A 16,796-nucleotide genomic window follows, 5' to 3' on the forward strand; every position below is an offset into this window, starting at 1 on the left:
CTAGATAAACAACGAGGTCCTACTGTGTAGCACAGGGAACTATATTCAACACCTTGTACCGAATCATAACGGAAAAGAATACGAGAAAGAACACATACATACACACACATAGGTATAGATAATGTACAACTGAACCACTTTGCTGTACACCAGAAACACAACATTGTAAATCAACTATACTTCAATTAAAACAAAAAAAAAACACAATGAGTCTGGAAGGCAGGAGCAAGTGGAGACAGATGATACAACTTAAAAGTAGTAACAGTTCTTTTAAAAATATTTTTTAAGTTGTAAAAGTAATATGCATATTAAGAGAAATGCAAACAGGGAAGAAAAGTAGAGCAGAAAGTGAAAGACCAGCGTGGGGGACACAAAGAGGCTCACACAAGCTAGACCTGTGTTCCACCTCGCACAGCTGCCCCACGACCTGCAGGCCAGTTCTCACACTAACCCTTCCTGGATACCACTGTTCACCCTTTTCAAAAATTTGCCATCTGTCGACTAAGAGGAGAAAAGGTGGATTTCACACCTCTGCATCCTTCATAAAACAACAATCCCTCGTCATTTTGGTTGTCAAAAGGCACCTGACAGCACCAATACGCTTAAGGGATCAACCATGAAAAATGGGCCTCTCAGGTGACTAGTAGGTACAACGGTAATTACACTTGATCCCTTCTCAGCTTTACAAGATCATGCCCACAATTCTAGAAGTGCTGAGAAACATGTGACTGGCGTTCACAGGATAGATGCTCTAGGAAGGGATGCACGTTCAGAACACAACCAGGAGACTGTAAAGCGGGGTGGCAGCAAGCATCCTTGGGCATCACTTAGAAGAAAACCTCGACGATGTCAGGGACATCTTTTTTTCAGTTGGCTCCAGAAAACAGACGTCAGGGTTGGAATTTTTTTTTTCCACCACGTCAGACACAAAGGACTCTCCAAGTATCCAAAAAGGCATTTAACTACGCATGAGGCTGAGGGCTCGCCTGCTGTAGACACTTCTGCTCTTGAGACAGGCCTCCTGCCCACAACCCTCCCATCTCACAGGCCCGGCCTCTCAAGCCCACTTAGGTGGGCTCCACTTCCCCCCGTTCATTAGATCTCCACGAGGGCCCACCTAGGATGGCAAACTTTAGACACCCCCCCATTCTAGCACTCCTAGTTTTCTGAGGGGCGCCGCCCAGTCCTCCTGACAAGCAAAGGGACAAGGGCGGATGCCCAGTTAGGTCTTCAACGGCCTACCAGGGCCAGCACGCCCAGGCCTGGGCCCTCACCTTGCAGCACCCTTCACCCCAGCCGGAACCACAGGACCCTGTATAGGAGTGATTCTCAGCCTTTTCTTCTGTGGCCAACAACAGGTGATGTTCATCTGTATGCCACTCCCATGGGTCTACTGATGGGCAGACTGGTAAGCCCTAGGTGGGTGCCTGCGGCTCTACCCGCTTTCCTCCCAATTAAATGACATTATAAGGATAGCTTTGAGTGTGACCTAATTTTACACATTCATGTGCCTTAAACTCTTTTACTAGTACCACTTCTGGAAACAGCTCTCACAACCAAACAAGACTGGTACAGAACACACAGGAGAGGCCGGGACAGCAGGTTTCAAAAACTCACTTTATTCCAATGTGAAATGAAGACTGATGGTTTAAAAACAAGAAAAAGTTCTTGATCAGCTGTGGGGATGCCTCGCTTGCTAGCTCGCACCCACTCCCTTTGAAACCAGGCGTTGGGACAGGCCATACCCGGCCGCGGCTCCGTGCAGAGCCACCAGGCGGAGGCCCCAGCCGCAGGACCGCGCCCTCCAGCTCCCAAGGGTGGCCATCTCCGCCCACCTGCTAGGGCTCTGACAGCAGGCCCAGAGAAGCGGCACGGGCAGCCCCCTCCCTTCCACTCCCAGAGCTCCTCTCTGTAGGAGGTGCCTGTGTGTCCTAGGACCAGGTAGGGAGCTAAGCTCCACAAACAAGGGACAGTCACTCCTGTATCTGTGACGTCTCCCCCGGGATCCATGATTCAGTCCGGGTTCCCCCCCCACCCCCCTGTGCATTAGGCAGCTGAGGTTGTTCAACAGGGAGAAGGATACATTCAGACTATACCCCAAGGTTAGCCCCAGCTGGGGTGCGGGGAGTGGGAAGGCAGCACCTCCTGCTGGGGCCCAAGGGCCGACAAGCCAGGGCTGGGCACAGGGGTGTCTGGGGAGCCACCGATGCCCAACCCTTTCCCAACCCCGAGCACAGCCGGGCCAGGCCCGGCCCACCCGTGGTTAGTAAAGCTGCTGCGGCCCTCACCCCGCCATAAAGTGCTCCCCAACCGTCCAGCCCTGCCACAGAGCTCTGGCTCCCCAACCCAGGACACAGGAAAGCTCCCCTCTTTTCGGCTTCAAACCTGGACTTTCAGCCAGGTCGGGCCCGGGGGTAGTGGCAGCAAAAGCAGCAGCCATAATGTCAAACATACAAATGACCTGAGAAATCTCACCTGGACATCACCCACCCACTCGGAACCGGCTCGGGGCTATGTACAAGTCAGGAAGGGCGGAGCAGGACACTCACGGGCACAGACGCACTCGCGCACACCTGCTTGAGGATGGGGGGCCCGAGGGGGCACCTGTCCGCCAGCTGGGAACTGATGCCCACGCGCTCCATTCACGTGTCTTCAATTAGGCCTCTGCGTCGTATACTCTTCGAACCAGTGCAAGAACATCTTTCAGAGGATCAGGCAGGCCAGGCCAGGGTCCCAGGAGGATGCTGGGGGCAGGGTGGGGTTGGAAGCGTGGAGGAAGAGGACTTGCTGCCTCTCCTGATGTGCAGGGCACGCCCCCTTCTCCTGGAGTCTGGATCGCTGGGTAACGGGGCAGCTGGCCGACTGTCTGTCTGTGTCTCCCTTCCTACCCCTGCAAGCTCAGGGAAGGAGGGTCCTTGGCAGCTGGGGGCTGGGAGGCCACATCCTCTGAGGCCCCTGCTGGCTCTGGCTCAGTAGCCATAGGCTCCTCAGCCTTATCCCTGTTCCCGCTGGCCTCCTGGAGCTGGTGCCGCCGCGCCACCTCAGCTTTCAGATTCTCCAAGTCTTTTTGGCTGAGTAGAAGGACGGGGCGAAGGGTGGGTATCAGAGTGGGCCTGGGCCCTCCATCACCTTACTGGCTCTGCTTAAACTTAGAACAAGATCAGGCTCTGTGCTCTCTGCAGCGAGACACACGTGTGGAACAAGTGCTTCCCTCCCGCAAACAGAAAGGCCCCCGAGTGCTGAAAAAGTACGAACTGCACACACTTGAAAGCCTCCAGTTAAGGCCTGGCTCCCACCCAGCCTTCACGCCCAGTTCAAACCCACTGCACCCCGGCCGCTCCTATAGCCGATTACACCCAAAAAAACCAGGTGTAGAGTGCCACACAGAGCAGATACGCTGTAAATGCCGTAACACTGAGCTGACCAAACCCATGCCGCACACAGGTGGGAGGGAGACGGCGCGAGGGGCTTTCGAAGACGGCACTGTTTGTAAGAGCCGCACAGGGACCCTCAGGGCCTGGCTCTAAGGCACATCGCTACACTGACAGAGCAGGAGTCCAGAGAAGGAATGACACTGCTCTTTACATACTGACACGAAACGATCGCCAAGATAGATTAAGTGCAGGAGAAAAATACCTATGTGCATGGCTCGCTACAATTTGGCACCTTGGGGAAAAAAAGGGGGAAAACGGTTACAGATCTGTGTTTGCCCACTTATGCAGAGTATTTCTGGAAGGATTCACAAGGAACTCCTTGCCACTGGCTATACTTTTCAATTTTGAGCCATGTCAATGTATCATTTATTTAAAAAAACCAAGAAAAAAAATAAAGGCCAACTTCTACGCGGGGGTGGGGCACCTCACCTGAGAGGAATGAAGAGGATGCCGTTGATGACGTTCAGCTGTTCCAAGACGCTGGCCATGCTGGGGGCTGTGAACTGAGGGGCAGGGAGGATGAGTCACTGCCTGGGCGCCGGGAGGCCGGGGTGCGGCCCACCCAGCCCCGCTCGGGGACCCACCTTGAGGGGCGGGATGTTGGCGCTGGAGCCGTTGCGGTAGATCTCGTTCATGGTGCGCTGCAGGGCCACGGCCTGCTGGGTCAGGCACTTGAGGTACTCGGAGCTCTCCTTGGTCTTCTCGTGGTCCTCGCCCAGCTGCAGGGGGCGGGAAATATCAGTGCTGCCCGCAGCCCCGCCCCTCCCTGCCCCTCCCCGCCCCGCCGTGGCCCACGTGGCCCACCTGCGTCTTGTAGATGGTGTAGCCTTCCTTCTCGTGCTGCAGGGCTGACCGGAACTCGGCTTTACTCTCATAGACCCGGGCGACCAGGTGGTGGCTGCAGACAGGCACGGTGCAGGGGGAGGCAAGGGAGGGACGTGAATGGGCCGGTGGGGACGGATGGGTGGTATGCAGGCTACCCCAGAACCCACTCTGGGAACTTTCCAAGGGGGAAGGCAAGTCCAGAGCTCAGAGAAGAGATGCAAGTTGAGAGACATTTCCTCAGGAGTCAGATGGAGGACAGAGTGCTGGATCCCGTGCCCGCCCTCAATGCAAGCGCCTCCCGGGCACCCTGCGGCCGGGGGCCTTCCTGTCCCCTAACCCGGCACAGCCTCACCTGAGGGCCACCTTGAGGGACTTGGGCCCATGGTACTTGGTGCTGACGGCCAGCGCGTTCTCCAGGAAGCGCAGCGATAGCTCACACTCCATCACTCCGTGCAGCACCAGCCCGATGTTGCTCTGGGGGCAGGCGGGAGGCCCCGGTCAACTCCCACTCCCCGGGCTCGAGGCCAGTCCCGCTGCCCCTCCCCGGTACTCACGTCCAGCAGGGCCATCTCAGGGTGGTCCTCCCCGAACACGAGCAGTGTGAGGTAGCGGGCGCGGTACAGCAGGCTCAGGGCCGTGGACAGCTGGCTGCTGGCGAAGCAGTACAGGGCCAGGTGCATCTGCGGGGGCAGCAGCGTCAGGCCGGGGCAAGCCACGGGTCCCACCCAGCCTGCAGGCCGTGCCGCCGGTGGCTACTCACATATTCCTGGATGGTGTTGGGGTGCTCAATGCCCATCACTCGCTCGCTCATCAGCACAGCCTTCTGTTGGTTGCTGAGGGCCTGGGGAGGTGGGGGGCTGTCACTCCCGGGTGGTACCGCCCCACACCCAGTCTGCCTGGCCCACGAGCCTCCACAGCAGCTCGGCCTCTTCACCTTCGGCCGCAGTTTCTATTTTTACTTTGCACAAAGGCAGCAGAAGAGCGGTCAAAATCCAGCTGCTGTGACCATGGACGTCGACAGCCTGCTCTGAGGCCGCTTCACATCTTAAAACACTTGTCTTAATCTATGCCAACACATGCATACAAATCTAAAAGTGTGCTAAAAATAAAGTCTTCGTAATAAGAAAAGGCAGACAGGCGAAAGAAAACAAGAGTCCTATGGCTGGGGGCGGGAGTGGGGCATCTACAGTGCACCTAGCTTAGGAAACAGCCTCTCAAGCCCCGGGGCCAACAAGGCAGGTGAACGCCACCAGGCCCCAGGAGGGTACAGGCAACAGCACAGACCCCAAGCAGCTTCCCTGGTGCTTACAGGGCTCTAGGTACTGAGTCAGAATTTACCCTTCCCTCATCCCTGTGAAGGGAGGCCCTGCCATCACACCCACTTTGTCCACGGGCATGGCAGCTCTCCCCAGGATACAGCTCTTAAGTGGAGGGAGCTGGGGGGGACAGCGGAGGCAGGCCGCCGTACAGGCAGAACAAGCACCTCCCTGGGTCTCCACCTGCTCCTCCTGGGGGGGCCCAGAGGTCAGCGGCATCCCGGGCCCCTGGGGTGACAGGGGCTCCAGTCCCACCTGCCGGGACTCCTGCTTCCTGCTGCCGTGGTGGTGAGAATGCAGCCCCAGCTCCCCCATGCCCCCCTCCGCCCCGCTGGTGCCAGACCAGGCCCTGGGCCCCTGCTGAAGGCCCAGAGGGTACGCGTGGCCCACCTCAGCGTAGTCGCCCATGATGTAGTGGAGGCGGGCGAGGAGGCGCAGGCAGGCACAGATCTCCACGTGCATGGCTCCGTACACGTTGTTGAACAGGTTCAGGGCCTCGTTGATGAGCTCGCAGCCCTCCTTCAGGAAGCCTGCAGGGCACCCCGGGGGCGGAAGGTCAGGGCCGGCCAGAGGGAAGGGGGCGCCCCCCCCCCCCGCAACCCTGCCCCGCGGCTGCACCTGGCACGCACCCTGCTGTACTTTGGCCTGCCCGCTCTGGAAGAAGTGAAAGGCGTCTGAAGCCTTCGGGTTGACGTGTTTGACCACAGGGAAGATGTTGAGCACGTCCTCCTCCGTGAACGCGGGCTTGTGGCGGCTGTCGAAGCTGTACTCCTTCAGCAGGATCTGGGGACCCAGCCCGGCACCCGTAGGCAGCCTCAGCCCGGGCTCAAACGGCCAGCACCGCCCCGCCCAGTTCCCCCCGTGGCCCCGGGAGCCCTGCAAGATGCTCTGAGCCAGCCCACCTGGATTCCGGTTTTCAGGGAGATCTCCCGCAGCAGCGTGATCTTCTGCAGCCCGTAGGTCTCCACAGCCTGGTCCACGGTCTCACTGGGGAGGAGCGGCGGGTGGGCCCAGGCAGCCCAGCACCCCTCTGCCCCCTTCTCCACAGCTGCCCCTCCACCCGAGCCCCCTCCCAGCTCCCCTCCCCACTTCCCCAAGCAAGCAGCCCTCCACAGCTCCCTGCTTTCTCCTCCCCGTTCCACTGCCAGCGACCACGGAGGACCCGGACGCTGCTCGGGAGCCCAGCGCCCCTGCACCCATCATCACGTACCACTCGAGGCTGAAGTCAAAGTAGTTCTTGGCCTCCTGGCAGATGTTCTTCCAAAGCTCCTGGGGGGTCATGACAGCCCAGGCTGTGTTATCCGCTGCCCCTGGCGGCCGGTTTCTCCTCCTCCTGTTCCTCTTCTTGGAGACAAGCTCGTCGGCGGGCAGGTGGGCCACGGGGTTGGGGTAGGAGCTCAGGAAGCAGTTCAGGAAGTGGCTGATGGCAGCCGAGAGCCCCGAGAGCTCGACCCCCTGCAAGGGAGGTTGGACCAGTGTCACCACCCGGGCTCCCCCCAACATCCCCATGACCCAGGCCGGGGAGGGAGCGCAGTACCTGTAAGTACGTCTTGAAGATGTGCTTGGCAGAGCGGGTGATGAGCTCTCCGATGCCGATCTTCTGCAAGGGTGCAGAGAGGGGAGTCTCGGTCAGGCCCCAGGCCTCCATCCCAGCCCCGCCATCTCACAGCCGTCCTGGGCACCACTCACGTAGATGTGGTCCAGCTGGTCCCGGGCCGGGCTCCGGAGTACCAGGTCCAGCACCTTGCCCAGGTAGCGCATGTTGATGCCGCGCTGACGCATCACCTCGGCCAGCGTGGCCCCGTCCATGGGCAGCACCGCGTGGTCTGCGAAGTCCTTCACCTGCGGGCTGCAGCACGTCAGCCCCCCCAGCCCAGGGCCTCTGCTTCCTCCCGCCCTGGGTCTTCCCAAGGGAGCTCACGCTCTCCTGAGGCCCTGAGGGAAGGAGGGGACTGAGACCCCAGCTCCCAGTCGGGAAGAGAGAAGGAGACAAAGCGGCAGCAAGGATGTGAGATCTTGTCCCCAGCCTTCTGCACAGGCCACCATCACCCCTGCGACTGCTGGGCCCACACGGCGGGGAATCAGGGATGAGGGAGCTGCACAGGCTCTCCTGTGACTGCAGAGGAAGAAGCAGGGCCACAGCTTCATCCCGCGGTTGTGCTGCGCCTCGCAGGGGCCTGGGGCAGCCAGCACGGCAGGCTCAGCTCAAAGATCGGGGGACACAGCAATCCCACCACTGGGCATATACCATGAGAAAACCGTAATTCAAAAAAAGTCATGTACCACAATGTTCACTGCAGCTCAATTTACAATCGCCAGGACATGGAAGCAACCTAAGTGTCCATCGACCAATGAATGAATAAAGAAGGACAGCATGGCACCTAAGCTCAGGGCTGCCTTAGGGGGGAGCAAGCACTGTGTACATACACAGGGCCTACGTACAAAGCTTGTGGGGGTGAAGATGCCCCCAGCCCCTCTATCAGCCATCCCATCACACAGGGGCTCAGAGGGCCAGACCCCAGCTGCCAGCCTACAAGGGAGGGCACACAGAGCAGAACCTGATGCCTCCCTTGACCCCTGTGTGTCAGCAGCCCCATGCTGGGGAGAACTCCACCCTGCCTGCCTTGCAGGTCAGCAGGCCTAAGTCACTCCCGCAAAGGTTCCACAAGCTTCCAGAGACGGATGAGGCCCCAGGGCCTGTAACAGCACCCTCTGGGCAGTCCCTCGTCCCACTCCTGCCCTCACCAAGCCGGGGATCTGGCAGGAGAGCAGGAAGGCAGCAGCATCTTTTAGCAGCTGCTTCTGGTCCCGAACTTCCTCCTGGCAAGACTCCGGGAAGCGAACCCCTGGGGGAGGGAGGGCAGAGGCGTGAGCCAGGCAGAAGAGAGGCGGGTGGCCAGAGAGACGGCAGCCCTCAGGTGAGCGAACAGGCCCACCAGCGCTGGGGCCCTAGAGGACCATTCACCTGGCGAGAAGATGTCGGGGTTGAAGCGGACGTCAAAGGCCGTGCTGCTGATGGAGCCCACAGCCTTGCATGCGTTGCGGATCACCTCCCGACTGCGAGGGTCTGCTGTGGAGACACTGCCCATTAGGAGGTAGCCCCACTCCCGCTCCGGTGGGGCAGTAGCCGAGCCTCCCCTGTCCTGGGCTCCCCCAGCAGCCACGGCAGCCCCACCTGTCCCGTCGTCCGAGGCGATGGTCTCTGCCAGCTCCTTCACCTTGGCCAGGCCACTAGCACTGCTGCCCTCCTCCTCGCTTCCCATCTCGGGTGCTGGAGGGTCTTCAGGCTTGGACTCCGAGGATGGGGGGTCGCCGTTTTCCAGTGACGGGGGTGTCTCCATCTTGCTGGCCTTCTGCTGCATCAGCTGTAGGGCTGCCAGCTTCATGAAGAGGAGGTACCTAGAGCACAGTGGATGGGGCAGAGCAGGGAATGCAGGAGGGGTATGTAGAAGCGTGACTGCTCTGGCGGCTTCCTGCTGACTTCGGGGGACCTGAGCCAGGCCCCAGCTCCTGCCCTGCTCGGGCTGAGGGATGTTGGGGCTGGACACCCTGCCGGCCTGGGGACACATCCTGTCCAGTGTGCAAGCATCCACACACGTGTGTGTGTGCCAGGTCACAGCAATAATGGGTATCTTCCCAGACAGGAAGAGGACAGCTGGTGCGTGGGGGGCTCACACGCAACCCAGGGCTCTTGAGAGCGCCAGGAACCCCCCTGGCATTCTGACAGGGAGATTATTCTGGGGCATCTGACGGGCTGACCCCTAAGCACAAAACGGCAGCAGCAGGGACCCCGACCCCGCCCCTCCTCCAGGGCCCTGGCACTGGGAGGTTCAAAGACACCTAAGCGGATTTCCATGTGCTCCTTGAGGGAACAGCCCCGCTTCCGTCAGCTGAAAGCCACTGGTCTAGCCACTTGCTAGTTTCTGACCCACATAAAGCTCCTGGATGTCCGTGCTGGGGAGCCTGATGCCACGGTGGGTGGCGCTGGGGCCGGGATAGCCAGGGCCAGAGCTAGCTCCTCTTCACTTTCCAAAGCCCCCCCCCATCAAGGATCAGGCCCCAGGACCACCCACCCGAGGATGCAGCCGCTTGCCCTGGCCCCCCACCTGTGCTCCACGAAGGCGTCCACCAGCTCCTGGCGCAGGCAGCAGAGCTTGTGGCGGTGGGCGCGGGGGAAACCGGCGCGGGTGCACTCCTCCGGCAGCACCTCGCCGGGCACGGGCAGGAAGTTGAGGTCGGGGGGGAAGGTGCGCAGCAGGTCAAGGATGTAGTGGCGACCGTCGTTGCCGATGATGCCCTTGCACTCCACGGAGGAGCAGAGCTCCACCTCTTCGTCCCGGTCGTTGAGCACCCGGTGCCTCAGGATCTTGAGGGGCCGGCTCGTGCGTTCCAGCAGCTCCAGGTAACGTGGGTGCGACACCACCGTCTTGCCAAAGTCAATGGAGCCGTAGATGACGCTCTGCTCCTGGTCCCGCTCCAGGATGCCGGGGATGATGGACTGGGCCGTGACACGGTAGCCGCGGTAATCCACCACCACCGTGCCCAGCGTGTACAGCCCCTCCACGTCCACGGCATTGTATGTGCGCACGCCATTCAGGTCATTGGTGGGCGCCACATAGGCCGCCACATCCCCCCCGAAGTCCTTGTAGTGGTCGCGGACATCAAAGCCCAAGCTGAAGAAGATGTTGTTCCAGATGAACATCTGCATCTTGGTCTCCTCGCTGGGGTTGATGGCCATCACGTTGCCATCGATGACTGCCATGGCGCCCCGCGTGGCTGCCGCTGTGAAGTCGCTGTGTACCTGGGGGCCCGAGGTTGGAGGGTGAGAGAGCCGCGGGGTTCATCCCGCCTGGCCAAGCTCGCCCAGGGCTGGTGGAGGTAAGCAGGACAAAGTTTCCTCACATTTGGAAAAGGGCAAGAAACCCCAGTTTTGGACTTCCCTGGTGGCGCAGTGGTTAAGAATCCGCCTGCCAATGCAAGGGACAAGGGTTCGAGCCCTGGTCTGGGAAGATCCCACATGCCGTGGAGCAACTAAGCCCGCGAGCCACAGCTACTGAGCCTGCGCTCTAGAGCCCATGCGCCACAACTACTGAAGCCCACGTGCCTAGAGCCCGTGCTCCGCACCAAGAGAAGCCACCACAATGAGAAGCCTGTGCACCGCGACGAAGAGTAGCCCCCGCTCACCACAACCAGAGAAAAGCCCGTGCGCAGCAACGAAGACCCAATGCAGCCACAAATAAAATAAAAAAATTTATTTAAAAAAAAAAGAAACCCCAGTTTTGAAAAAATGTAACACTTATACTGCAAGAGAGAGCAGAGCTTAGTGATTAAAAGGGAGAGCGAGGACTGGGGTGGGTCTGGGAATCACCAAATACGTGCCAGGTGACCTTGGCTGCATCACCTCTCAGACCTGTTTCCTCATCTATAAAACTGTGACATAAAAGTATCAGCCTTTACAAGGTGTCTGGAAGATTACAGGAGGTAATGCCTACACAGCACCTGGCACAGCCCCTGGCAAAGTGAGCACCTCGGACTTTAGATCTTATCTTCACCATTATCATCTCTAGTAAGATTATGGGAGATTTCAAATAAACTTTTTTCAAAAGCACTGCTTCTTCCTCATCTGTCTCAGGAAAAACAACACTAAGGATATCTCAGTAGGGCACGTGTGTCCAGCTGAGGGCTCCACGTGGGTGTGCTGGGAGGGAAGCTGTCATGGACCTTGCCACTCAGCCCATCCTGGAGGCGTGTCCCCACCGGTTCCGGCCCACAGACACTAAATCTCAGAGAGGCCAGAAGAAGGAGTTGGGGTCGTCTACCAGGAGACGGAAGGCTGGCAGAACGCCCGGGAAGGTCCCTGACAGCCCACCCCAGCTTCCGTCTTGTTCACAGAAAACGAGCAGGTAGGTGGCAGGAGGGCCTGCGGCCACTGGTCAGGCCTGAGGGGCCACGGGCACCTTGAATATGGCTCTTTCTCGCAGCAGCCGCTCAGGCAGGTTCTTCCGAGGCAGCTCCCGCGTTGTCTGCAGCTCTTCATTCCAGTCCCGGGTCTACAGCAGGACAGGGAGGGAGACACCGGCTCAACCTGAGCCCCCAGCACCTGCTCGGGGCAGTCCCGTCCCCCGCCTCCCCGCAGACGGCCCCCTAAGCACCCAGAACCCAGCCTGGCGCCCACCAGGGGGAGGGAGGGAAGAGCTAAGGGTGGGCCGCCAGGCTGCAGGCACCTGTCCTGGAATATGCTCCTCGTAGCCCAGCCGGGAGGTGTAGGCGTCCTCTGCGCGCACACAGTCCATGGCGTGCTCCGCCTGGGGCGCTGTCCAGCTGTATACCTGGAATGGGGTGGCGATCCTCTCGAACGGGTGGCGCTGGACCCTGTGGCGGGCAGAGGGGAGATGGGGCAGCCCGCTGAGCCCAGAGCCCTGCCCTGGGCCCCTTCTCCAAGGTCCCACTGGCTCTGCCGTCTCCCCCCCAAGGCCCTGTCCCTGGAGAGTCCGACGGAAGCACACGGCCGCCTGTCGTAGGGCTGCTAGGCTGACTGCTGCCTAGAAGGGAGCTCTGGGGTGCTGGGGGCACAGCTTAGGGCAGGAGAGCTAGAGTTCAGGCTGTATGGTTCACCCACCCCATGGGACGTGAGATGAGGGACAGATGGGCCAAGGTGCTACCTTTTCTTCTGCAGGGCGGCAAAGTTTTTTTTGAAGGTTGGGCTGATCTGGTTGAGCAGCTCCACCAGGGAATGGCTGAGGAAGCGGGGGCTGGCAGGCTTGGGGTTGAAGTGGTACGCTGTGGACCTGCAGGGAGACGGTGGCCACTGTGCAGGGCACCCCAAGCGGCTGCCCACGGACTCCGAACGAGCTCGCACAAGGACTTACTGGTTCAGGTAAAATCCCCGAGTGGATGCCGTGATGCTGACTTGTCGGTCCTCGGCTGTGATCACAAACAGGTACATGAGGTCCCCGTGCATCTTGCGATTCCCAGGGGGTGGGTTCCAGCCGCTCATGGTGAGCACTTTCAGGCACTGCAGGGGCTGCAGGAATGGCCAAGCATGAGTGGGCCAGGCTTCCTGGTGTGGCGATCCCCTGCCCCAAAAGAGACCTGCTCCCACCTTCCAATCACGGTTCTGGGGCTGCAGAGGACACAACGGCCGCTCCCGGCTCCCTGGAAGCATGTACTCAGGCGGTGTACAGTCGATGGGGTCCATCTCCAAGCCCTTCTTCCGCTTCCCGCTGTCTGAGGGACCCGAGGCTGGTGGTCAGCCCAGGACCACCCAGGGGCCAACTCCCTCCCCAGCTCAGGTGGCCCCGGTCTGTGTGCCTCCAGCCCCGCTTCCCTCCAGGTGCGAAGGCCGAGCCCTTGGCCCCTTCACCAGCCCCTGGCCAACTTGCTCCCGGCCTGTCTGCCCAACCGCCAGCCCCAATGCCTCCCGCACCTCCCAGGTCGCCATCAGTAAAGACACTCAGGAAGGACAAGGAATTGCAGTCAACCCCGTTGAAGGCATCGGATGGGTCCAGGCTCTTGAGCAGGTCTCGAACGTGGCGCACGTGGATGCGGGCCTCTCGCACCGTGTATGGCTCTGTCGGGAGGGGGATGGGCAGGGCGTCACCAGGGCAACAACCCACCCAGCAGAGAGAAGTTGGCCATGGCACTACCAGGAGTGGTCTTGATTTTAGTTTTAGGCTTTCACTTACAAATTCCCTTATGAACACATAAGCTGGAATTCTGCTTTCAACACATACACCTGCCTGCTGGTGGGCAGGGATCCTTGTCTGCAAAGAACCTTATGCCAAAGGGCACAAGAAATGCCTCTGGAAGTGCACACAGAAGCCCCCTGCTCTCTGCCCACGAGTGTCTTGGGTGGGCAGCCCGGCACAGCTGCTAGGTCCCCATGGGCTCAGTCCAGTTCTCCCAGGGCATCCCTGGCTGGGGGTGGCCTGAGGACTTACAGGACCTCAAACTGCAACACTGCTCCCCAACTCATGTTTCATGAAATTTCAATGAGGGCTCTTCTGGGGAAGGACAGAGGTTTCGTCATTAGGTAAGTCTGGGCACAGCTGGGTTACATTTTTCCCACATTTGCTCCTTGGCTGACATGCCTAGAACCGCAGTGCCACCTTTCCCCAGGTAACCTAAGTTCACGTGAGTTTGTTTTTTTTTTTTTTTAAACAAACAAACCAGACTCACCGTGCCAGCTGACCGTCCCACACTGGGCCTGACTTCCCTGCTCAAGAGCCGTGAAACCTTACTTTCCTTAAGAGACGGAGCTTTTATCTATAAAATTTGAACGGGCTGATTTCAAGCACCTGCCTGGTACTGTTTGTTTTGTTTAAAATCACGACTCTGATATTCAACCCATGAAGTTGGAGGGTGTGCCTGTGACGGCCTGCGAGGCAGACCTGTGCTCCTGCCCTGTCTTCTCCTGCCTCCACAAGTTCAAGGCTGCCCTGAGCCTCCACACGCTCATCTGTGACACAGTGACACCAAGGTACCAGCGGGAGGGGTGGGGTGGGGGTGAGTGCCGCCTGGCCCCGCCTCCTCATGCCCCCGCCTCCTCATGTCCCCGCTTGGCGGGCCGCACAACTTCCGGACAAACCTTCCACCACGCGTAGCACCGAGCCCTCCTGCAGCCCCTCCACACTGCGCAGCTCTGAGAAGTGGTCCAGCATGTTGCCGTCCAGGTGCAGTGAGAAGCAGGTGCGGTGACATGTGTCTTCACGGTCCATGAGCACCTGGTGGATCTCCTGTACCATCTCCTGGGGGGAAACCTGCCAGGGAGAAGGCCCTGACCAACCTGGTGAAAACATACCGCTTCCCCAGCCTAAAGCACCTGGGTCCCTAAAGTCAATGCTCCAAATACTGTTTCCCCCTTTTTGGCTTTTATTTTAAATTCCAGGCCCTGCCCATACATACCATGCCCACTTGCACCTGTGTGTGTATATGTGTGTGCAGGGTATATATGCACATGTGCAGGACAGAGCCTTGCCCTGTTACCCGCAAGCTTAAACTATTCCTGCAGACCAAGAGCAGGCCCTGAGTAGAGCAGCAGGAGGCATAAAAACAAGGAAAAGAAAAGAGTCATCTTGCCTCCTCCCTTGCCCAGCGCCAAGGTCCCCAGGGCAAATGGCTTCCCCCTTCAGGAAGGTGTGCTCTGGGGCTGAAGCCTGTGGCTCCAGAAGACACAAGAGGGCCTCACCTGGTTCCCCAATGAGTAACAGTTTACAAGGCCTCTGGGTTGGCTCTGCTCTTGAAGACCACCCACTACCACTCTCCTCTCAGACAGATGGTAAAACTCCAGCCAGAGAATTGACCTACCTGAGGGTGGGGAGCCCTGGGACCCCAACATTACCCAGCCACTACCATACCGATCCCCAAACAGGGCTGGCAGTCCCAGCTGGGATCTGTCCCCTTGCATTGAAGCAACGGCCTGAACCTGGACTCCCATGTCCACCACGTTAGCTGAGTGACCTTGGAAGGCACAGGACCCTCGGTTTCCTGCCTCAACACAGGGCCAGACCAGGCAAACGCAAAGCTTGGCTTCGCACCCTCATCCTCCCCAACAGGCGCAGGCCCTGGACCCCAGTAGCCCTCTATCATCTCACCTGGAGGGAGAAGGGCTCGATCCCAGGAGCCAGGATCTTCACAGAAAAGCCCGTGTCCTGAATGACAATGACTTCCTGTCCAGTGGTCTCCTCTCCCGGCTCAGCCTCATCCAGCCCATTTTCCCGGGGCGGTTCGGCAGCCCCCTCTTCCTTTTTCAGGCTCTCCGGGCAGTCCCCATTCAACAGCATGACTGATGGCAGCTCTGCGGGGGAAAAGAAAGGAGCTGAGTCAGACGGGCCTCGCTGGCGAGGTCTGCCTCACCTAGCAGGGTGGACACAGCCCTACAGAATGGCGTCTGCCTGTCCTCCCAAGACTCGGCCCTGCACCAGACTCCGGTCCCACCACACCCCAGGGCACGCCTGCAGGCTACTGCCCGCCCGCTCGCTTGCCTCCACACCCCGGGCCCTCGCTTCCTATCTGCTCCTCAGGCCCCCAGTCTGGCAGCCGTGTGAATAGGCCACCCAGACCACTCTCCCCAGAGCCACCACTGCCACCCTAAGGGCCAAACCTGAGGGTCTGCTCTGGTCTTAGGCAACTAGCTGCTTGGCTCCCCTCCCCCACCGCTCACTTCCTCCTCTTCCCTGATGGACTCTGCTGCTCTTTTTCTTCTCTCTCCAGCTTGACCTCCTCCTGGCAGTCCAGCTGTGGGTGTCCCGGGCCCCAGCCTCTCCTCATTCCCACCTCACCCTTGCCGGTGACTGCAAATGCCCTCCCGTCTCCCAGCTCACGTGACCAATCCAGGCCTCGCTCCAGTTTTTCAACATGTGGCCATCCCTTAGGCCTCACCAGACTCATCTTGTCAGCATGGAATTTATCTTCCTCCACAAACCAGCCCCTGCTCTGCGAATGCTTGCCACCCCCATCCCTATCTAGTCACCCAACCTAATCTCCAAACTGGTCACAGGACTGCTGCAGGTCATTTCCCCTATTTCAAGAATTCCACTTGCTGTACACCTGAAATTAACATAACATTGTAAATCAACTGTGCTTCAATTAAAAAAAAATTAGAACACGCACTAGTCCTAATTATGTGTGTATATGTACATTTATATCTATTCCAGTAGAAAGACTGAAAGACTCAGAATTCAGTGGCTTTCCTTAAATAACAGGATTGAGTGATATAATCCTTTCCTTATAAAGTCTGTACTTTCCAGGTGTTTACAATAAGCTTGTATTATTGTATGACACAATTGTTAAACCAGTGTTTATTTTAGGGTATGATTTAGAAAAAAATGTATCAGGAGCATTTTGAGAAAACCAGGGCATTGAAACTGTAGCGAGCAAATTCTTATACCAGCTTTTGTGAACTGTTCATGTTTTATATCCAAAGTCTACAAGTGATCTTCATTTCCATGGTGTGACCATATCCTTAGATGAGTAGCTAAGTGTGATCCAAAGACAACACTTGTGCTTCTACAAATGAAATTCCGGTAAATATAGATAACTCCTTTTTAAAATAAAGTGCTTTTTAAGTTGTTATTAAAGGTGACCATAGTAAAAAAAATATTTCAATTAATGGTAAATCTGCACAATTAATGGTTAATAGGAATAAGTGAAAATCCATAGAATCAAATAAATATAGCTCTTTTTCCTCTTCCAAAAAAAAAAAAAAAAAAAAAAAAAAAAC

General features: G+C 58.2%; 1 protein-coding gene across 4 annotated transcripts in view; it reads right to left on the bottom strand.

Moving 5' to 3' along the window:
* Window positions 1–1,598: 1,598 nt before the first annotated feature.
* The window catches only part of CLUH (CLUH binding protein of NUMT mRNA), a 21,354-nt gene continuing 6,156 nt past the window's right edge, over window positions 1,599–16,796 (bottom strand). The window contains exons 2-26 of one of the 4 annotated variants that reach the window (XM_024737100.1): window positions 15,169–15,371; window positions 14,163–14,334; window positions 13,002–13,145; window positions 12,678–12,802; window positions 12,445–12,599; window positions 12,238–12,363; window positions 11,800–11,947; window positions 11,533–11,625; window positions 9,682–10,376; window positions 8,751–8,974; window positions 8,541–8,642; window positions 8,321–8,421; window positions 7,265–7,417; window positions 7,113–7,175; window positions 6,786–7,030; window positions 6,478–6,562; window positions 6,205–6,358; window positions 5,966–6,105; window positions 5,020–5,100; window positions 4,814–4,939; window positions 4,612–4,733; window positions 4,239–4,332; window positions 4,019–4,153; window positions 3,864–3,937; window positions 1,599–3,071 (exon numbers count right to left, since the gene is read on the bottom strand). In XM_024737100.1, coding sequence (XP_024592868.1) covers window positions 2,885–3,071; window positions 3,864–3,937; window positions 4,019–4,153; window positions 4,239–4,332; window positions 4,612–4,733; window positions 4,814–4,939; window positions 5,020–5,100; window positions 5,966–6,105; window positions 6,205–6,358; window positions 6,478–6,562; window positions 6,786–7,030; window positions 7,113–7,175; window positions 7,265–7,417; window positions 8,321–8,421; window positions 8,541–8,642; window positions 8,751–8,974; window positions 9,682–10,376; window positions 11,533–11,625; window positions 11,800–11,947; window positions 12,238–12,363; window positions 12,445–12,599; window positions 12,678–12,802; window positions 13,002–13,145; window positions 14,163–14,334; window positions 15,169–15,371 — 3,947 coding nt within the window. In that variant the 3' untranslated portion in view covers window positions 1,599–2,884. Of the gene's footprint in view, window positions 3,072–3,863; window positions 3,938–4,018; window positions 4,154–4,238; window positions 4,333–4,611; window positions 4,734–4,813; window positions 4,940–5,019; window positions 5,101–5,965; window positions 6,359–6,477; window positions 6,563–6,785; window positions 7,031–7,112; window positions 7,176–7,264; window positions 7,418–8,320; window positions 8,422–8,540; window positions 8,646–8,750; window positions 8,975–9,681; window positions 10,377–11,532; window positions 11,626–11,799; window positions 11,948–12,237; window positions 12,364–12,444; window positions 12,600–12,677; window positions 12,803–13,001; window positions 13,146–14,162; window positions 14,335–15,168; window positions 15,372–16,796 lie in introns of all 4 variants that reach the window. The other 3 variants (XM_024737109.1, XM_024737092.1, XM_024737088.1) reach the window with 3 other exon arrangements.

The sequence above is a fragment of the Neophocaena asiaeorientalis genome, unplaced genomic scaffold, assembly GCF_003031525.2.
Source record: "Neophocaena asiaeorientalis asiaeorientalis breed wild unplaced genomic scaffold, Neophocaena_asiaeorientalis_V1.1 scaffold129, whole genome shotgun sequence".
NCBI classification, from domain to species: domain Eukaryota; kingdom Metazoa; phylum Chordata; class Mammalia; order Artiodactyla; family Phocoenidae; genus Neophocaena; species Neophocaena asiaeorientalis.